A 14334-nucleotide genomic window follows, 5' to 3' on the forward strand; every position below is an offset into this window, starting at 1 on the left:
TAAGGCCATTCCTTACCTGTAGGGGCCTGCATAGCAGAACTGGGAATAGTAGCTGCATCTTGTGGTACCGTACTTGTGTCAGGCTCAGGAGTGCTAGTTGTCGGGGAAGTGGGTGCCGGGTTTAGTAACGTCCGCTGCTTTCTCTGAAAGAAGGAAAACAAAGTTCCACGGCTTTCAATGGGGGAACAAAGTCTACTAGGTAAAAAAAGGAAGAAGCTGTTCAGAACTGATATGACTAAATCAAGGATAGGATCTCGGGGACCATAAAGGGGAAATGGTATCTCTGTGACAAAAGTGTACGAAGCCTAACGAGCGATAAAAATGTCTTTGAGTCACCAGCAACCACCACGGGGACTGGCATAAAAATTGTGATTTATAGCGGTGACAAAGATTTTAAGCAGATTTTTGCTTTCTGCTTTTCCTTTATGGAGATTGAAAGCAGCCTACATGGAACTCTGGCCAGTCCAGAGTCTGTTCAGCTTTAGAATTAAAGCTCTTTCAAAGGTTTCAGTCCTTTCAGGGATTTTAAGGTAGTAAGCAGGAATATACTTTTTGCATATTGTATCTAGAGATTCGAACCTAGATACAATATACTTTCCCTGTATCCCTGCTTACTACCTTAAAATCACTAGAAGGCCACCCAGGACTGAATCCTTTGAATGATTCGAATCCCTAGCACCGTGTAACGGAGTGAGCTCCCATTGCTTGTCCCAGCTTCTTCCAAAAACATTGGGATGAAGATTAAATGTAGAGAAGAACTCATGTCAATACGTATAGCAGCTAGTCTTAATGCTGACATTGAAGTGTTTTCTGCCTTTTAGATTCAACTATCAGCAATGAGAGGGACGCAGTGGCTCAGTGGCTAAGATGCTAAGCTTGTCGATCAGAAAGGTTGGCAGTTAGGTGGTTTGAATCCCTCGGGCCGCGTAATGGAGTGAGCTCCTGTTACGTGTCCCAGCTTCCGTCAACCTAGCAGTTTGAAAGCATGTAAAAATGCAAGTAGAAAAATAGGGACCACCTTTGGTGGGAAGGCAACAGCGTTCCATGCGCCTTTGGTGTTTAGTCATGCCGGCCACATGACCACGGAGACGTCTTCGGACAGCACAGGCTCTTTGGCTTTGAAATGGAGATGAGCACCGCCCCCTAGAGTCAGGAATGACTAGCACGCGTGTGCAAGGGGAACCTTTACCTTTATATCGTATCTAGTCTAAGGTTTTTTAATTAATTAATTGCCAGGTTGGTCTGGTGGTTAAGGTGCTGACCTAGAAACCAGGAGACCCTGAGTTTCTAGTCTTGCCTTGGGCATGGAAGCAGGCTGGCTCACTTTGGACCAATCACCAGGAAACTGTGACTTCTAGTCCCGCAATAGGAATGTAAGTCAGCTTGGTGACTTTGGGCCAGTTACTCTCCCTCACTCCAACCCACCTGACAGAGTTGTAGGAAAGTTAGGAGGAGGAAAGAGCATTATATATGTTTGCCACCTTGAGTTATTTATTTTAAAAAAATAAAGTTGGGGTAATCAGCAAGCAAACATTATTCTCCCGTCGTTGGACACACAGTAATCTTGCTGCAGTGGCCATATCAGAGGGAGGGCTTATATTCGATAGTTTGGCCCCCGCCCACTGACCACCTACCTTCCCACCGGGCTTTGGCCCCCTCTTTTTGGGGAATTTTAAAGGCTCCACTGCCTTGGAAGGGTTGGGGTTGGGGTGGCTGGTCAGCACCTTGGGTGTCCGGCCTCTTTTACGACCAGGTTTTCGGCCTTTTTGTCCAGGCAGATGTTCCAGGATGCTCCTTGCGGTGTTGTGCATGGTGCTTTTTTCGGAGATCACGTCGGGGGTAGGGAACGGGGTCTTTGGAATGACAACTGGCATAAAAGAGGAAGGAGAGGAGAGGGTCAAGGACCACCATAACCTCATTCAAAAGACTGTCTTAGGAGACTTAATGCATACAATCATTCTGCTGGTGGGCTTCTAAGGAAGGTTTAAACTTGGGGTGTCCAAATTTGGCACCTTTCGAGAGTAGTAGACTTCATTTCCTAGAATTCCCCAGCCCAGCAGGACCGGCTGGAGAATTCTGGGAGTTGGAAGTTCACCAGTCTTTAAAAGTTTGGATTGTGCAGAGATGGGCAAATTAACACTAAAATTAAAAGATAAAGAAGAGTCGGAATATTATGAAATTTGGAACAATTGGTACAAATGGCTGCAAAACAAGAATAAAATTAATTAAGCCAAAAATCAATATATATAAATATATATATATAGAACTGTGTATAAAGTGTGTAAAAATGTACAGGCATGATGACATAACAATATTGATGTAATGACTGTAAGATGTTGTAGAAGGGAAAAAATAATAAAAAAATTCTGCTAAACAAAAGTTTCCAAGGTTGGACACTCCTGGTTAAACGCTTTGAACTTTTTCTGAAACAATTACTTGTTTTGTACATGAGTGGTTCTTTTAATCTGTCTCCGTAAGGAAAGAAATGTGACAATTGGATAAATCAGCCAAATGAATGGACCCCTTGAAATAACGTCAGAGTTTTACGGCATTTTCAACGCGAACCCATTTTACGAACATGCACCCAGTGCTGACAGGGTCTAACGCCAAGCTTTACCCACACAACGTTTTTCTTCCTACATCGTTTTCATTGGATGAGAACGTCTGGAAGATTATTTTTCATGGGACGGTTCAAAAACACAAAGTCACTCAACCGGAGATAGACTGTGTCAGGGTTTCAAGTAACACCCCTGTTAGGTAAGCTCTCCGTTGGGAGAGCGAGTGCGTTCAGCGAAGCGTTGTGAGAGTTGTGTTGGAGAACACACAAACCAGCATACAGAGACACTGCAGTTTAAATAGGCTTTTACTTTTGTGGAAATAGAGGTATCAGAATCCATCAAACAGTCCAAGTCATACATGGATAAGACAGTCAGTCATCAATGCCTTTCAGTTAAGGGATAATCCAAATAACATAGTTCAGTGTCATATAATCAGTTCAGAACTCAAAGTTTGCTAGCAGTTGCAAAACTTACAATAGCTCACGGCACTCAGATCAGATCAGCCCAGCATCTAACAAACAGAGAACTAACAGTCATTCTGGCTCCCTCTTATGGCCGATTGAGGGAAACAGCAACCAGTCACATTTTACAGTATGATTTAAAGAAACAGGTACAACATTATTACATGATTTATATATTGCCAACCTAACCGTTAGAATTATATTCCTAACAACCCTCAACATCTTTAATAAAATAGAACTTTGAGGAAATTCAAGCCTTGGAGACTTCTTTCATTGGGGGGGGGGGTGTTACTTGGAACCCTGACATTAACCCGAATTTCCATATAATCCCCCCTCCCGTTTTCCCACAGTAGAAATTGTGGCAGGTCTGAAGGTCCAATGTGAAAGATGGCTTCCAGGTCCGACAGACTGTCTATGTCAGGGGTGTCAAACTCAAGGCCTGGGGGCTAGATCTAGCCCCTGGGGTGCTTAAATCTGGCGCCGCAGGGCCACCCTGGAAACAGCAAAGGACCGGCCCCCAGCGCCCCTGCCAGCACAAACGGAGGAGTCCTCCCAAGCTCCGTTTTCACTGGCAGAGGGTTGCATGAGGCTGTCGCAGGCAAAAACGGAGCTCAGGACCCCGTTTTCGTTGGCAGAGAGCTTGGGCTACCACAGGCGCTCCCAACACGAGTGACATCGAGCTGGTCACCCCCCCCCCAACCCCACCTGCCCTGAGGTCAAACACAATGCTGATGTGGCTCTCAATGAAATCGAGTTTGACACCCTGTGGTCTAAAGAAAAGGAGCGTGAACGAAATCCAGAAATAGAATATCCTCACAGTCTCCATTTGTTCAGGGAGGGGGAGACTCCCTATTCTTCTAGGAAATGGTCTTCACTATCAAACCCTATGTATTTTCAAGTGATTTCTCCTGATGTTCTACCCAAAGTGTCTGTACATGCCTTAAAAGGCAGGGTGCTAATGATTTTGCACATGGAATATCTCACCATTATATAAACACTGTCTCCTTTCAACATGTAGAAATACATGGGAGATATAAGCCAATGCTCAGCAATCTGCACAGGATCAAAGTGTACTTTAAATAGGCCATAAAATGATTATGAGCTATCTCCAAAACAATGCTAAGATTATATTCCATGATTGCCACAAGACCAGGGTAAAGTTCAATCCCTATTTTCAGTCCCATATTAGTTATAGGGCATTAAATAATCTTCATGTATCAAAAATGGAGCTCACCACATATTCTTCTAAGCCCAGTGTTTTACTTTTATCCATCCTCTAAAATGGAATTATTTTAAGTTGAAACAGACATTAGAAATCTCCACTGCCATAACTCTCTTGATGGGTGCTAAAATCTATGTTCTTTATCTCCAGAATGCATTGTTCCAAGCATCTAATACTTTACCACCAACAACAAAACAGCTTAAGGGAAAGTTAGTACAAATCTAAGAATATGGTTGAATTTGGAATGTTGCAATTCAATACTATTAAACCTACTGTTGCTTCCATTATTTGGACCAGGATATTTGACTGATTATGGACCACAAAGAATGATTCTCTCCATGACAATTTATGGAGATCGACAATCTCCATGACACATCCTGGTCTTTTAGGTCTTCCAACTATCATATCATCACCATGGAAACTTAATCCATTGACCTTGCTGCTGGTTGTCCTCTTCTTCACGTTCCTTCCACTTTCCTTTTTCCCAGCATTCAAGCCTTCCCTAGCGAGCTAGGAGTGATCGTTTCAGCCAGCAGGAAGATGCCTATCTACTATGAGCATATGAAATCCACAAAACCAGTGTTTCTCAAGCTGGGTAACTTTGAGAGGTGTGGCCTTCAACTCCCAGAATTCCCGAGTTCAGCATTGCTGACTGGGGAATTCTGGGAGTTGAAGTCCACATCTCTTAACGTTGCCCAGGTTGAGAAACATTGCACAAAACCATTGGCCAGAAGGCTTATCTGCTGATCCTCTGGAACATGTCACCCCCAAAGTAGGTGCAGCACACTGCCTCCTTGCCTTCTGCAAGGACATTAACCTTGTTTCCTTCTATTGTGCTTTTGCTTTTAATTATTCTGGGCATTCAAATCTTTTCAAGAAAATAATTGCGATAGGTGCCCGGTGCCTCATTCTGTGCAAGTTCCAAGAGTCTGCAATAATTTATTGCCTAATGTTAATAGCACTAATCGAAATACAGGATAAGATGCCTCTGTAGGCTATTATGGAATGCCAAATGTTAATGCACAACTCCTGTTGAATTTTAGGGATTTTAATAATTTTATTTTTAGTTCGTCAAATTTATATAGTTGCCCATCTCATACAAGGCATCTCTGAGCAGCGTACAATAAAACCAATTATCCATACCGATTGTCATCAATCATTCCATCTAGACAAAGTAACGAGAACGGGCAAAGCCCACATTTTTAATATGCTGCCATTTATCGTGTGTTATGTTTTATATTTACTTTCATTCTTTTTTTCTTTAAAATAATTGGAAGCTTTGCTGAACAAGCCACACGGAGAAAATGTGTAAACATGTGTGAAATGAAAAGGACTTCATTTCAAAAAGATACCTGTGGGTGGAGCACAGAGTCACAGAGTTCACCTATTTCTGCCCAAGAACTAACTGTTCACACACTTACCACTCATACTCAGATGCAAGCATGTTCCTGAAGCCGTAACACTCACAACAAGGGCTACAGAATGATTCTAGTCCCACCCACTCCCCACCCTCCACCCCCATTACATCTTCTGCCAGTACAGTACACAATACGGTAAGGTACCAAGTTTTCTGTTCAACTTTCAAAACAGGCAGAGAACTTGGAAACGGTGAAGTCTAGACAGACAAATCTACAGTTATATCAGGGTTTATCTTCTGGCAATTCAACCGAATGAGGAGGAGGAGGAGGAACAGAGACATCGAATGAGGAGGAGGAGGAACAGACACATTGTTCCTACCAATTTCTGCCTCAAGCTATTCTCCCTGCCAGCCCAAAGGATCAAAGCTGACTAAACCCTTAATCTGTTCACAGTGATTTGGGGAAAAAATAGGTTTGACAGGTACGGGAAGAATGTCAGGTGCCATTTAATACATAGCTATAGTAACTTTAAAAACAATTAACTTTCGCACGCCTGCTGAGCACAATAAAGTTGTCTGAACGGGTGACTGCTTCAACCAGAACAAAGAAAACTGGGATAAATGCCTATAGTTGTGCCCCAGTGCTGTAACTTTCATTGCCCTTGGCACAGCAATGAAAAGAGTGCACCCTTTTTAAAAAGTCTCCTTTGCTTGGCAAGACCTCCCTGCGCCTCTGCCAGCTGGAAGGCTGCCAAGGTTGAAACTCTACTCTTCACATTCCAGATCTCTTGATAATGCAGAAAATTGCCTCTAGCTCACAGTCTGTCCAAAGACAATTAACTCTTATGATCCTGTCTCCCAGCTGCTAAGAGTGCCAGGCAATCCAGAAGAATATTCTGCAGCCTGCTTCTAAACAGAGTGTACGGACAAGGAATGTTTGTGATAAAATTGCCAGCACTCAGATCAAAGTTGTTCACAGTTCCTGGGCTCCAAGATCACCGCAGAGGGGGACGGCAGCTAAGAAATGAAAAGACGCTCGCTCCTAAGGAGGAAAACTATGGCAAATCTAGACAGCATACTAAAAAGCAGAGATATCACCTTGCCAACAAAAGTGCATCTAGTCAAGGCTATGGTTTTCCCAGTTGCAATGTATGGCTGTGAAAGGTGGACCATAAGAAAGGCTGAGTGCCAAAGAAGTGAGGCCATTGAACTATGTTGCTGGAGAAGACTCCTGTGAGTCCCTTGGACTACAAGGCGTTTTTGCTCTCCCCAGGCTCCAGAGGCTTTTTTCGAGCCTCCGGGAGGAGAAAAACAGCCTCCCCAGGCTCCGGATGCCCTCTGGAGGCCTTCCTGAACTTCCGGTAGGCCCATTTTTCACCCTCCTTGAGCCTCCTCACACGCCATGCACTTGCCTACATCAAAAACAGGCTGCGTGGGGACTCCTGGGAGGGGCGGGGTAGGGTGGGCAGGGCCAGCCAGGAATGGGATTTGGGGGTTCTCCGAACTGCCCAGAATCTTAGCTAGAGATTCTCCCGAACCCTGTAAACCCCCAGTAGCCCATCCCTTTTGTCTTCCTAGATTAGGCTACACCTGAAAGGAAGAGATGTCATTGGTTACCCGCCTTGGTCCTACAAGGACTGAGTTGCAGCATCCTCCTATTAGTTAGTACTTTAAGGATTGGCCCAGGCCATTTTTTCTCTTGATTTTCTGATCTTTATGAGATATAGATGGGTGAACGGTGGTAGAAACTGTGATGGTGCACTTACCTTTTGTTCCAGGGGGCTGTAAATTGTCACCAGTCAATGAGCACCAGCCAACGGGAAAGATGTCACGAGAATCATAGCGGCACCAGTAATCAAAGGCTCCCCTCCAGCCATCAAAAGTGATAAGGACTTCAGAACCCCGTACCTCACCAATAGTGGCTGGGCAGATGAAATGTGGGTTCTTCCTGTCTACAGCCTCAAGTTTCATCCCCATCTTAAAGAAATTCTGGGATGGAGATGGTGGCTCCTAGGGGGAGAAAGACCCAGCAAACATCCTTAAGTCAACCATAGGCCCAGACTCGTCTAGTCCTGCTTCTCAAAATGCTCTTGCACAAGGTACCATAAGAGGTCAAGATTCTGCATCAGAATGACTCAAATGCTTTGCAGCTCAATTTCAGATGCAGAGTGAAATTCTGGTGTTTTTTTTTTTTTTTTTAAATCTGATTAAGTTCTACATCTGAGCAATAATAGCCAGATACCCATTTTTTAAAAAACTAATTTGATTTTAAGAAATCATGCTGTGTGGAAGGGCCATATTTGGGAAGTCCTTATCTAAGTTCACCCAAAGGGTAACTTAGTTCAAACCAAGTTATCCTGAAGGGTGACAGAACAGAGGTGTGGTGAAAGTATCAAGTGCCCCATTTGGAAAGCGTTATGGAGAACAGAAAATGCCACAGCATAATGAGAGAAATAGCATTTTGCTCTGTGAGCTGGATCTGTTCCAGCGGGGCAGCATTAAAATAAGGGGGGGGGGGTTAAAAATACATCCTGGTTTTTGAGAAGGAGGCTTGAATATTACGACTGCAAGTCCAGACTTCTTGAAATAGCCAGCCAATCCTCCCTCTCCTAACATTCCTTCCCTTTTCCTGTTGTCAGGTTGAATTACCGTTTCTCCCAAATGTCAAGGTTGCTGTCAGACACCTGCAATAATTCTTACTAAAACCTGGCACACTCTGAGGAAATCTAGGACTCAACTTGATTATATAAATGTCCTTTGCTGCAGTTAAAGCAAGCCAAAAGAGATGAAGAGCAGTTTCTACCAAGCTAGAATACAGTCACCTATATAAGCTTGCTGCCACCATATCCTTAGATCTCACTTAGGTAAAAGTAAAGGTTCCTCTCGCACATATGCGCTAGTTGTTCCCGACTCTAGGGGGCGGTGATCAGTTCCGTTTCAAAGCCAAAGAGCCAGCACTGTCTGAAGACATCTCCGTGGTCATGTGGCTGGCATGACTAAACGCCAAAGGTGTACGGAACACTGTTGCCTTCCCACCAAAGGTGGTTCCTATTTTTCTACTTGCATTTTTTACGTGCTTTCGAACTGCTAGGTTGGCAGAAGCTGAGACAAGCAACGGGAGCTCGCTCTGTCATGCGGCGCTAGGGATTTGAACCGCCAAACTGCCAACCTTTCTGATCAACAAGCTCAGTGTCTTAGCCACTGAGCTTCCGTGTCCCTTTAGATCTCAATTGTCTGGTAGCTATTCTTTTCTCAAGTGTATCTCTTGCACCCACCTTAAGCCTTAAATTGATTTTTTCTATATTCAGCTTTCTCTCTTGTTAGCCTTTAATCTTAACACATTCACACAGAATGAATCCCAACTTAACTTGATTCCATTTTATTGCCTATAGAAATCAGTTCTCCCAAAATTTATCTCTTCAGCCTACAGATATTACTCACAGCATCTCATCCAGAAATCCCAGCAGATGTCCAAATACAATTCAAGATGCTGATTGTACATAAAGTAAGAAACTTAGGGCCCAGTTACTTGCAGGACTGCTTCTCCCTGATGGTTTCTGCCTGTCCCATCAGACTGGACATGTCTTCTCTACCATGGCACTTGTCCTGGGGAACAGCCTCCTACCAAATACGGACAACCGGTCAGTCTTCCAGAAGCACTGGACCAGGGGGCTAACAGAGCTGCCATGTGGGGGCCGTTTAATTAAACGCTAGTGGAAATTTTTTTAGGGGCCTTGACTTGGTATTTTTTATGTAATGGGTTGTTATCCGTTCTGTTTTTATACGTTCCTTGGCTGGTAGATATATTTTTTCCCAAGAAGTGGCATATCCAGCAGAATTAGCCAGACTTATTTATCACAACAAATGGAACCATGTGGTTTCAGGGATCAGAAAGGCTGCATGGTACAATACCTTATGGAAAATCCGAATGGGAGCCATTTCTGCTCCGTTCAGAGTCTTCAGAAGAAACATAGGCCAAGAGGAAGCATTCAGACGAAAACCTGAAGCAGAGATGGAGATTGTTAAAACAGTAGCTGCAATGGAGAACATCCCAGCAGTGTTCCTTAATGTTTAGTAAATATTTCCACAGTGCATTAATCTGTGAAAGTGTAAAGGAAGTGCAGAATTTACAGAAACAGAATGGAATGATCCTGACAAGAAATCTTCAGTGCAAAATGGAAAGCTCATCATTGTAATGGCAGTAAACAAAGGGAGCCAAAGGAAGTGGTGCTGATGTAGTTCAATAAAACAGAATGATTACCACCCTTTAATTTTAACATATTTTACCACCGATTCCAATAACACCACCTAGCTCAGATAAACAGTAAGAATCATTAAAAAAAAAAAAACAACACTTCCTGACCAGTAAGTCAACAAATGTTCAAGGAACAATCACTTATGCATCTCAGGAGCTACACTGGATCAAAAGCCTCCAAAATATTTAAATTTAGTTTAAACCGACTGTCAGCTCCTCTCCATTAATTAACTAGGAAAGAAAGACCACCGGACTCCATGTGTGGAAAATCAAGTGTACTTTTACTAATTAAGAATGGTTAAAAGGCAAAGCGTAGTGAAGTCTGATTAATTAGGCGCGAAAGCAATTGATATATAAAATAGCCCATTCCCCACCCCTTGGCATCATAGTCCCAGTCCAATCATAAGTCTTCCAAGTGTCAGGTGTGAGATAACTTCAAAAGGCATCACGAAGATGGAATGTCAGTGCCGTTAGTCCTGGCGGGAAACACCCACGCATGCGTAGTCTGATCAGCCGGTGAACTCCAGAACATTCCTCCAGCACAATGAGTAACCCCTCCCAAATACCATGCCCTCCCTCCCCGTTTCATGGCAGCTGAAGCGATAGCAAAGCAGAAGCTGACACCGACTTTCAGACTAGCTGCTATCCTAGTTACCTGTGATAAGGACAACATGACATAAGAACAACCAGACTTAGATCTTTTGCAGTCAATACAGAGGTCCCCAAACTTGCCAACTTTAAGACTTGTGGCAATGCTGGCTGGAGAATTCTGGGAGTTGAAGTCCACAAATCTTAAAGTTGTCAAGTTTGAAGACTTCTGCAGTAAACAAAAGAAAATCCTTGAGATGGCTAAGCAGTCCTCAGCTAGTATCTATCTGAGGATCCAAATTCTTGGGGGCCATAGGCTGACTCTGTAAACTGCTTAGAGAGGGCTGTGAAGCACTGTGAAGCAGTATATAAGTCTAAGTACTAGTGCTATTTATTGCTAGCATGAGCTGACTTGCTTACAACTTGGGAAGTAATTCCTTGGAATCCACCATGGACAGCAAAGAGGAAAGCAGAATTAACCTCAGTAAATTTAGGAATCCATAACAGAATGTGCTTTTCAGGAAGACAAAGCAAGACTCTTCATTTTCAGGAGTCTTCTGTTAGATATGGCAAGAGCACCAGGTGCTTGTGGTTTATTGAAGTCATGAGGGATTTTTCTCCTCTTCAGCATTAGCAGAGGAGGAGAGGAGCTTTTCTGAAAACAGTGAGTGATTTATATAAAAGAGATGGGACTTCCTCTACCAACACTAACCACAACAAAAAGGCAATTATTAAAACAAGAGGCCTCCTGGATTAGCAAACACCATATTTAGAATAGAAGAGTTGGAAGGGACCTTGGAGGTCTTCTAGTCCAACCCCCTGCTTTGGCAGGAAACCCTATGCCATTTCAGACAAATGTTTGTCTAATCTCTTCTTTTAAACATCCAGTGTTGGAGCATTCACAACTTCTGGAGGCAAGTTGTTCCACTGATTAATTGTTCTAACTGCCAGGAAATTTCTCCTTAGTTCTAGGTTGCTCCTCTCCTTGATTAGTTTCCTTCCATCTGTTGCTTCTTATCCTGACTTCTGGTGCTTTGGAGAATAGCTATCTTTCACACTACCAAAATGTAGTGTGGCGCAGCAGTTAAAGGGCAGTATTGCAGGCAAACTCTGTCCACAGCCTGGGGTTAGGTCCTGATGTGGTTCAAGGTTGACATAGCCTTCCATCCTTCCAAGGTCAGTAAAATGAGGAGCCAGATTGTTGGGGCCAATATGCAAATAATGCTTCTATGATGTAAACCACCTAGAGAGTGCTGTAAATCACTATGGGGCAGTATATTACAAGTCCTTCTTTTCATTAAACTAAAAATACCCAGTTCCAGCAACCGTTCTTTAAATGTTTTAGCCTCCAGTCCCTTAATCATCTTTGTTGCTCTTCTCTGCACTCTTTCTAGAGTCTCCACTTCTTTTTTACATCATGGCGACCAAAACTGGATGAAGTATTCCAAGTGTGGCTTACTAAGGCCTTATAAATTGGTATTAACACTGCATGTGATCTTGATTCTATCCCTCTGTTTATGCAGCCTAGAACTGTGTTGGCTTTTTTGGCAGCTGCTGCACACGGCTGGCTCCTATTTAAATGGTTGCCCACTAGGACTCCAAGACTCCTTTCACAATTACTACTATTGAGCAAAGTACCACCTATACTGTACCTGTGCATTTTGTTTTTTCTTGCCTAAATGTAGACCTTTACTTCTTTCACCATTGAGATTCATTGTGTTAGATAGCACCCAATGTTCAAGTCTGTCGAGAACATCCTATTTGTAAAAACATCATCTGCCAGGGATACCATTTCCTGGTATTGATGAAAGCAGTAATCCTCTTTTATGGCCAAAGGAGACTTGAACTCACCTAAAGGAGGCTGTAGCATCCCGCCATTTTTTTCACAGTTGCCAATAGGCTGAATTTCTGTGGAATCTACCAGACGCCAGAAGTCGTTCTTGTTGTCACTGCCATCGAGACGCAATCGGAGACGGGCACCCGTCAGCCCCACCACAGCGGCAATACAAGTTGACGTGGTGTTTCTGGGGTCTTGGGCTTCTAACTTCATGCTGATCTTGAATTCATTGCTGGGTGGGGCATAAGACTGAGGAGAACAAGGCTTTGGGTCACACTTCATCCTTCAGGCAGTCCATTTTATGTCCTCCCCAAACTCCTCTCCCTTCCTCCCCATTCCCTACATTGTCCCTGGCATCTGAACATCCATAAAGCTTTTGGGACTGTGATTCACAGTCAGTATGCAAAGAGAAATTAACAGGATAAAGAGCAGGGGGAAGAGAGGAGAATCCAGCCATCAATGGAAAATCAATTCTCTTGAACTGAAGACATTAAACTCTAAACTTTTCTCCTTCCTTTTGTTCTTCGGTATCTTTTGAGGTAAAACAGGCAGAATTTCATACTCCAACCAAACGGCCCCACTTTATTACTACTAAACCAGTTCCATGCTTACCTTCTTCATTAAACACTCGTGAGGTCATGGTAAGCTGCCTTATGCAAGTCAGACAGACCGTTCACCCAATTCCCACAATGTGGCCTGCTTTGATCCCATTGAACCCAAATATGCTAGGAATTACACCCAGTGCCTTTACAAGCATGTTACATCTGACACTTCCGCGGTACCCCAAAATCTTTGCTTCTCGTACTTTCACTTTGTAAAACGATATTAAAACAATGGGCTATGTTAAGAATTGCACATTGACTTTTTTTTTTTTTTTGTGGCAATTATTCCCTCCGGTGACTACAGTGCATTCCATCTACGTAAAAGTGGCTTTTATTTTAAAATTCTAGTCAAACACAATACCCAGCAGGTCACATCTGAGCTTAGATATTATGACAATAATCCTGTTTAATTAGCATTTAGTCTAAAGCAATTATTTACATCAAGTCTAAAACAATCATAACGTATTATGAATGCGTAGGCAACGGTCTAGGTCCTTCCAGGCTAGTTCGTCACATTGTCAGTGTTTTTTTTTTCCCCCTGTCTCTTTCCCTCTAACAGATTCCAATGTTAAAAAGAAGTAAAAGCAGTGTGGAAAAAGAGGGGAGGGAGAGGTCAGCAAGCAGGAAGCAATAGTGAACGAATTCCCTTTTCCTGGAGTTATTTTGTAAGAAAAACAAAGGAAATGTCTTAGCTGGACGTGCAGGTAGTCCCCGACTTACAACCATTTGTTTAGGGACCATTTTGAAGTTACAACAGCAGTGAAAAAGTGACATAACTTCCTCCCACACTTGCAATCACTGCAGCACACCCAGGGTCAAAATTCAGGGTGGGTAGGTGGGGGTAGCAACCAGCATATGTTTAAATGGTTACAGTGTCCTGAAGTCTTGTACACGCCATTTGCAACCTTCCCCGGCTGGCTTCCAACGAGCGAAGTCAAGGGTGGAAGCTGGATTCATTTTTAGCGGCTATACAATTCACTTAACAACTGCCGTGATTCAGTTAACAAGCATGGCAAAAAGACTGTAAAATTGAGCATGAGTCGGCCTTTGGGTTGGCAACGGAAATTCTGGTCCCAACTGGGTGGTCGTAAGTCGAGAACCCCTGCACCCTTAGCTACAATGCAGCCCATATTCAATCAGTGATACCTGCGAACTAAGGTTCCTGAGCTATTTCATCAACTCTAGAACTCATAGTGCACCCTTTTTTTTTCAGTTCTGTTCTAGTATAGAATTTACAACCGGGTACCTGCTTTGTTTGTTCTTCTCCCACCAACAGAAGGCAGAGGAGTCTATTCCATACTTGTATAGGAGCGGACTAGAAGCAGACCCCTTCATCCCAACTCTTTTAGAACATGGAATGCTCCATTACCTGCTTGAAGCAATGGGCAGGAGCTGGGATGGAACATGTCTCTTTCAAGTATTTATCCCAGGCAAAATGACCTGAAGAGAAGAGG

General features: G+C 43.3%; 1 protein-coding gene across 4 annotated transcripts in view; it reads right to left on the reverse strand.

Moving 5' to 3' along the window:
* The window catches only part of SCMH1 (Scm polycomb group protein homolog 1), a 45250-nt gene that overhangs the window by 13349 nt on the left and 17567 nt on the right, over positions 1-14334 (reverse strand). For 2 of the 4 annotated variants that reach the window (XM_032227808.1, XM_032227806.1), the window contains exons 5-10: positions 14250-14320; positions 12293-12527; positions 9511-9599; positions 7365-7608; positions 1635-1867; positions 17-143 (exon numbers count right to left, since the gene is read on the reverse strand). In XM_032227808.1, coding sequence (XP_032083699.1) covers positions 17-143; positions 1635-1867; positions 7365-7608; positions 9511-9599; positions 12293-12527; positions 14250-14320 — 999 coding nt within the window. Of the gene's footprint in view, positions 1-16; positions 144-1634; positions 1868-7364; positions 7609-9510; positions 9600-12292; positions 12528-14126; positions 14321-14334 lie in introns of all 4 variants that reach the window. The other 2 variants (XM_032227807.1, XM_032227809.1) reach the window with 2 other exon arrangements.

This window comes from Thamnophis elegans, chromosome 12, assembly GCF_009769535.1.
Source record: "Thamnophis elegans isolate rThaEle1 chromosome 12, rThaEle1.pri, whole genome shotgun sequence".
NCBI lineage: Eukaryota > Metazoa > Chordata > Lepidosauria > Squamata > Colubridae > Thamnophis > Thamnophis elegans.